The following is a 7,749-nucleotide window of genomic DNA, read 5'->3' as shown; positions in this document are numbered from 1 at the left end:
CTACTTCTTGTCCTGTCGTTAATAAAAGTTGATGTGCCGTAAAATTAGGTCTCAATTACATTGGTATATACGAATGGACCATTGGGGATGGATATGTATGTATATATATACTATAAATGTGTCAGATGACAGTAAGTTCAGTTACCAATGGACAATTGAATTTTTCCAATATAAAAATATTCGTATATACCATTGTCTGACCTTTTGAAAATACATATGAGCTAGATACAGGGATCGGATTATTTTTATGATGTAAAAATTTTTAATTATTGTCATTTTTTGAGTGATTTATAGAAGAAAAAAATATTAGACAAGAAATTGTAGTACGGATGCTAGCGTGTAGGCGATAGGAAGCTAGTATCAGCAGAGAGAACCAAGTATCCACATATGTCCAAGGTAACGTACATGGTCGTAGGTAAAGTGAGAATCAGACTCCTGAAATAGGTTCCCTCCAGTGCTTGGTACAAGTCGTTATAGGACACGTTATATATATATATATAGACAGCAGCCATATAGACGGTAGCCAAGTCCAGTTCGCTAGCCAAGCCAAGAGAGGCGAAGCCAGGGCCAGCAGGGCTGCTCTTGTTTTATTCAGTCGGGATCATAAATTACGAGTTTAAACACACAATGAAAGACGCTTAACAAGAAGCTAACGCGAGATTGAGAGGCCCCGCCCAGAAGCACGTTCGCCTTCCGGTCGAGCGGTACTTGACAACCAATCCTGCCATGGTTCCGCCCTCCTGCGTTCATCCGTCCCACGGTCCATATCGTGAGCTGGTGTGCTCTCCTCCCGAAAGCCCCACTTCACCACTGGGTATAACCACGGTGCTCCCACCTATCAGGACTTGGAGAAAGACTCGGTCTACCCGAGAAGTGGGTTGTACTGGCTACACTCGACTCGCATTCCATTCACGGACGTGCTCCGGCCCGAGTACGAACTATACTTCTGCTTCTTGGTCTCTTCCCACGTATCGGCGTCTCTTGGTGTGTCAGAGTGTTTATGCCGGAGCAGCAGTGCCGCTGGTAGACAGTTGAAGAATCGTACAGCGCCGTAAATTCGAGAACAATCGTCAGAGTCAAGTAACTCGGGGAATGTGAAGAGTAGAAAAGAAAATATGAATAAGTGAAGTTTTGGGTGACAGTGAAGTGGTGGGACCTGTATACGATGATTTGAAAAGGATATTTATCAGAGATCGAAGGTGTTTCCGAGTACAGAGTGAATATATGATACGGATATATATTATTATAAAATATATTGACAAGGGAATAGAGGGGCTACAGTGTACAGTGATTTTTCATCTCTCATACATAGGAGTATAATAATCTCTAAAGAGAGCGCCATACTGTAATTCGATTATCGTGATTTATTCGACCAATAATATATCGACCGTATAATTCTGTGCTGTAGTGCCGTACAGTCGTAAGGTAATTTTTATTGGGGGTGACCAAAGAAAAAGGGGGAAACAACAAATTTTCAAACGTACACAAACCCGACTATTTTTTCTCCAATTTCGAATTATGCGTGGTGCGAGATGGTGTGCTCCCTGACTAAGAACTGCGAGGGTGAGTCCGCCGCTTTGGTAGGGCAAGAGAACGCGAGATCAGAACATCCGGAAATCGTAGACGGTGCTACGATGTCTTCCTTGAGCGACGCTCATAGACGCAGTCATTTAGAGGGTGAAAGAAGTTCGTCGGCTGGTTCGTCCTTGGGTTCGTGTTCGCCTCCCCCACCTTCCAGTCACTCACCGCCGCCGCCCAGACCACCCTGGCTTCATGACTTTCATGCGGCAGCCTCGCCTCACGTGTTGCAATTTCTTAATCTGAGCGCCGCCGGCGGTGGCATGCTCGGCAGCCAACCTCTGGCTGCCCTTCACTCCATGGCTGAGAGGAGTCATCAACAGCAGCAGCAGCAACAGAGTCTTCAACTTTCTGGTATCACTGGACAGATCGGAAATCAACCTCAGGGACAGGCTTCTCCCACGGGAAGTGGTAAACACTCACCGGCTACCTCCATCACTTCCGTCGGCAGCAATCCGCATGGCATCGATACTATATTATCGAGACCAGCTGCTACTCATCCTCAGGCACCGGTTTCTGCGTCGCACGGTTTACCTCCTGCACCTCATCCACAGCCGCTCACTGCACCGCGTTATGCGATGCATGCTGGTTTCACTGCCTCCTCAGGTTGGTAACTCTGATATTTTTTTACCTAATTTTTGTAATATAGATACAAAAATTTTTACGCAAAATATTTTTTTACTACTTCCTCAGAATTTGGTTATTTTGTCGAATTACAATTAAATACTAAATTTTAATATTTTAATCGGTATTTAACGTTATTTTGTACCGTGAGCATAATGATCAATAAAGTATTTATTGCTTTCTGGTTCCGTTTCGATTAGATTAATTCCAATCGTAATTAATTAACGTACACGTGGTCTGTATCGCTTATCAATCCGTAATTGATTATTCCATGAGTCTGTCGGTTGAGATAAGTGCCTAAGCGACGGCAGATGAAATTTTATGTTTTATATGGAAGACCGTACACGAATATTATTAAATTTGTCTAAAATTTTAATAAATATTAAACGTTGATCCGAATTAAATTTTTATTGTCAATTTTTTATTCTAACAATGCATACTCTTCCAACTCGTTATGAATCCCATCTAATTCCAGGAATGGGTCAATTTCAACAAAGAACAGAACCACGGCATCCCGCTGTGTATTGGCCAGGACTCCAGGGATTAGTTAGCGACCCACTGGCATGGCGGGCGCGATTGCATTCGCGTGAGTATACTAATTGAAAAATATATATAAAAAATTATAAAGAAGAAAACGAAAAAATCGTCAGCCATAAAAAAGAAAACCGCCGCACGGTATCGGGTAACGTTAAAAATTTTCAAATTTGAACGCATCCCACTGGCAACCCTTAAAACAAAAGAATTCAAAGGTCTGCATAAAGCCTATGGTGAAGTCCCGTAAGATGAATAAAAGGAGAGAACGAAATATCGTAGACATATAACATTTATGGTAACCATGAGAGGGCGTAAAATCACGCGAATAAAGTAACATGCGACATGGAAGATCGGGCATCCCCTTTTAAAAGGATAGATCAGCCCTCGCGGTAACACATGTGGCAGGCTGGAAGGAAGGAAGGAACGACGGTCTGATGATATATATATACAATATATATACATACGTGAATATATATATATACATATGAGGGATAAGAGGGTGGAACGGTGGTAGTCTGTTTGCTGCGGCGTTGGATCCAGAATATCATATTCAATATCGCAAAACCACCCTCCTGCCATCACCCTCGACCAACCCCCCTACCAACTATAGGAGCTGACTGTTCTCTTGGTTTTCCTCACCTACGTGAATAACTCCGTCGATATTTTAACTGCTGCCTGGCAGGACGCTTACACATGGTTATACATATAGTGCGTGCATCTAGATATATGATATATCGTACGTGTATATATCTCTGAGCGTATATAATATTTTATGACATATATATATATCGAAAAAACGTCGATCGGGCAAAAGTAAGAGCACGTGGAAACGAGCGTCCCGGGAGTAACCCTTACTCCCTTTATATTTATATACGTTGATACCCCAGGTGAAAGAGAAGAGGGGAAGTTCCGTAAAGATCTCTCAGCAAGAGCGGGTAGCACCTTCCTCGTGTAAGATGGGGTTTATAGGTTAGGAAACGAAAAGAAAAGTGATAAAGTTTTCCAAGGCAAAAAAAAAGATAAAGGATGCTGACCGTATCAAGAACGCGACCATCATTGCCATATGTGGTGTTAAGGGATGGTGCTCTGTCCGTAAGGGATGAATGGATGAATATCACAGTCATGGGTGTACCTATCTATCCGTGTATCCATATATGTATATTTATGTAGTATACCTACCTACCTATCTACCTAGTCGACTAGGGGGGGGGGGTCCTGACTGCCTACTGTACCTTGCGTATTGGGAATGGAGGGTGGAATGTGGTAAGCAGCTCGTTAGAACCCTCTCCAGGCCGGTCTGCCATTATTGCCTCGTTCCGTATTCCGTTACAAATTGCTTTATTAAATTAAAGTCCCAGGCTATTCTCCCTGCTGGATACTGGCTGGCTCAGTCGCCCTTGATTCCCTTTGGTTGCGCTGTGTTTTCATCCCCCTGTGTACGGGGATGACCACGAAAGTCGTTCTGCGAGTACTGGGTGATTTTCATGCTTGGACTAAAATGATAATAATAATAATAGATAATTTTGAAAAATTTTTTTACATACCAGTCTGACAGTGTTATGGGATTTTTTTTATTTTCAGTGTCACAACAGCTCGGCTGTCAGCAAGCGATGACAGGGGCTGCCGGGGGCGGCGGTGGGGAACACGAGGGTGGTAAGAAGAAGCATACGAGGCCGACCTTCAGTGGACAGCAGATATTCGCCCTGGAGAAGACGTTCGAGCAGACCAAGTATCTGGCTGGTCCTGAGCGAGCTAAGCTTGCTTATGCCCTGGGGATGTCTGAGTCGCAGGTCAAGGTAGGCTCCTCCTTGATATTTTTATAGGGGATTGGTATTTCAAAATAATATTAAGGATAAGGGATGTGATAACGTAAAGGGTTGATCCACGCCATGGGCGAAACTTCCTGTGCGCCGTTGTCGTTGCTCGTTAGCGAGATTTTAAGACCGTCAAAAAACAGCTTTACTCCATCAAGTTCCTAACGAGGCGTCGACCACCACAGTCACTGCGTAGGGACAAGAGAGGTAAAAAAAAGCTTGAGAGAGACGTCCCGACGCCTCGTTGAGTGGGGTTTTACACGTACCGCTAAGCCAGGGGGTGGCCATGCGAAGGAGGGTAGGAGAAACAAAAATAGGGAACCCGCGTACCGACGAAACGTAGACGTGACGAGCTTTGCGACACCTGCGTCATCCCTGCGTCGGGACGTGTCCCAAGTGAGAGGAAGCTGGTAGCATTCAGGGGAGTAAGAGAGTAACAGAGCAGACAAGCGTATCTACCAAGAGGAGAGCATGAGATCGACAGAGAGGGTAGCGAAGAAAAAGAGAATAAAAAAAGAGACACGAAACCCTCCCAATGAGCGGCTCCTCGACTCCGTCTCGGTTTTCATCCCCTAACCATCCTTGATACCTATAGACATCAAGGCCTCTCCCCGATCCTCGACAAACCTCTCCCCACCCCCCAAAGCCCATCCACCCCCTAGCGATACCCCAGAGGGAAGCGCGAGCGGGCTGTCGATGTAGCGCTGTCATTGGCTCGTTCCGCGCCGCCATATTTACATTTTTATTGAAAGCTACAAGTCCGCGTCGGTGAGTGATGGGGCGGGGGAGGGGGAGCCACCGTCGGGACGCCACTAGCGCCACGAGCGGAGAACACGACTCTAAGTTCAGACCCGTGGCAAGTTCTTCGGGATTTGCGCTCCACTGCTAGGCTGCTGCCTCCCTGAGGGTGGGCTGGGGGGAGGCTGTATAACATAGGATTCGACCACTAGGTATGAGGAAGGGAACGCTTACGAGGACAGGAAGGCGGGATAAAGACGCTGAAGAAGGGATTCGCGATGGAGGTGTATATATATATATATGTACAGATGAACGTGAAAGAAGGAAGGACGGTCTAGCATCGTGATGGCTTTGGCTGGGAATCGAAGAAAGAGAGAGAGAGAGAGAGAGAGAGAGAGAGAGAGAGAGAGAGAGAGAGAGAGAGAGAGAGAGGCGTCGGTATTCAATTACCTTGGATTTTCTTCGTGAAGCGTCGATTCACTTCTTCGTATACCTTATAGCTTGTATACGGAGGTATACTGTGCTTTGGTGTAGACGCGCTACGCTGGCGCCATCTACAATGCTGGGGACGAGATTGCCTTTTCGAATTCGGAGACCGTTACCGTACTATATCCCCTTCGGTACCCTCTTTCCTCTAACCTCACTGTATTTCCTTCACTCGAAAAATATCGTAGGACAATCCTTAACCCCCTGGAAAACGAGCATCATTTCTTTCGCTTATTTCTCGAGCTACGTTTATAGGCTGACATGCGAATGAGACCGTGACGCGTATGACGCGCGACGCTGCGTGCTTCTGTCGTAGAAACGCTTGCTGGCGCTTCTGGACATTGCGTAATATTTACAAGGGTTACCAAAGTCACTCGTTGAAATTTTTATACAGGTATATTGGGTACACTGTGAAATTTTAAAATTTTTGTATATCCCTTTATCCGTATTATCCACAAGACGATGCACTTTGTCAATTGGCGAGAAATCGACGATAACAGCAGGAAGCGTCCCCCGCCGTAAATTCACGACTATTAAAACCTGCGAAATCTAACCTGGGAGGAGACTCACCCCTCGATGAGATCGACTTTCCGCTATTAACGACACCCCCGGGAGTTCCATTAGTGTCTGACGCAAGGGTGGATCATTCGTACGTAGATATAATACAATGAGGGAGTATGCGCCGAGAGGGCCTGGGGGGGATTGATATTTTTGAGTTAAGAGACCCTAAAAAAATTTTTAATTTCATAACATTCATATATCATCTTAAAACAAGGGTAGTCGCTACGTAGTACATCAGGGGGTGGTTTCGATATCATCCCTTATCCAGACTCTTGTACCAACTACAAACGTAAGACTGTCGGATGTTCACTGGGAAAAAATCGACTGTTTAGGTGAAAGAGGGGGGGGGGCTGATCTGTCGCATCAAGGGTGGAATATGCTATACTCCGTGCCGTCCAAGGGATGGGAGACGCGTACAGGATTGTTTACGGCAGGGTAATCTCCTCGTCGACGGATATCAATACCGATGACGTCAATTAGTACCAACGAAACCCTTCGCCTCTTCGTCGAGCTGCCCAATTTTCCTCTCCGACCCCCTTTCGCCCCCCCCCGCGCTCATGTATCATCATGGTGGTCTATGTTCGTGTCTATATATACATATATAGCTATAGTCAAACGGCAACAGAGCAATGGCATGCCGTGGCATGGCGTGGCGTGATAAATCACAGCAGCAGGCGGTCTGTGTTCCCTTCATTCACCTCCCACACGCACCTCATCCCCCTCGCAATTGGACCACATGCACTTGACTCCATAATATTCGGCCGATTCTACTTTTACGATCGATTTCCCTGTTCGCCATTATTACCCTTAGGCAAGTTTGCCCTCTGAACCCCCACGCCCCTTAATATATATATTTTTAATCGTCAACTCTTGTAATCCTCCAAATCGTCGACACAAGTATTGACGCTGAATTGGAATGAACTTTTGGTGAAGGTAGAAAAATTTGTTTAAGGGTCGTTTTGGATTTTTGGGTGATCGATAAGAGGAATATTTTTCATGAAGGGCGAGGGACGAGTGGGGGTTGGAAATTTCGAGATAAGACGACAGCAGAGAATGGGTGCGGTTTGGTACCGAGCTAGAGGGAGAAAGATGGACCCGAATCCCGGATGCTGGGAAAAGTCGGTGGCGACCAGAGTCGAGGCAATAAAATGTTCTGCCGCGAAATTTGATTCCAGAATAAAAATGGAATATCGGGAATAACACGAATCGGTGAAGCCATTTGATCTCCGTCGGGTAGCCGAGTAGTGGCGAGGGGGTGGAATGGGTGGGTAGCAGCGCGGCGGGAGGGGTGGGAAACATATCGATATGGGGAAACGGCACGAGAGTGGAATACAGAGGAGGGTATTATCGCCAACAGCCAACCGTCCTCCTCGGTTCTCTCGGGCCGCATTACTTACAATTTTGGAAGATCATT

The 7,749-nt window shown here is 45.9% G+C and overlaps 1 protein-coding gene across 1 annotated transcript in view; it reads left to right on the top strand.

Annotated features, from left to right (window-relative positions):
• Positions 1-892: 892 nt before the first annotated feature.
• Positions 893-7,749, top strand: part of LOC107266351 (homeobox protein Nkx-6.2) — a 12,299-nt gene continuing 5,442 nt past the window's right edge. Inside the window, exons 1-3 of the mRNA XM_015736743.2 lie at positions 893-2,184; positions 2,678-2,788; positions 4,318-4,532. Coding sequence (XP_015592229.1) covers positions 1,533-2,184; positions 2,678-2,788; positions 4,318-4,532 — 978 coding nt within the window. The 5' untranslated portion in view covers positions 893-1,532. The remainder of the gene's footprint in view (positions 2,185-2,677; positions 2,789-4,317; positions 4,533-7,749) is intronic.

This window comes from Cephus cinctus, unplaced genomic scaffold (assembly GCF_000341935.2).
Source record: "Cephus cinctus unplaced genomic scaffold, Ccin1 Ccin1_scaffold0307, whole genome shotgun sequence".
Classification (NCBI taxonomy): domain Eukaryota; kingdom Metazoa; phylum Arthropoda; class Insecta; order Hymenoptera; family Cephidae; genus Cephus; species Cephus cinctus.
The sequence above is the reverse complement of the archived record's forward strand: the minus strand, read 5'-3'. Positions and strand labels throughout refer to the sequence as shown.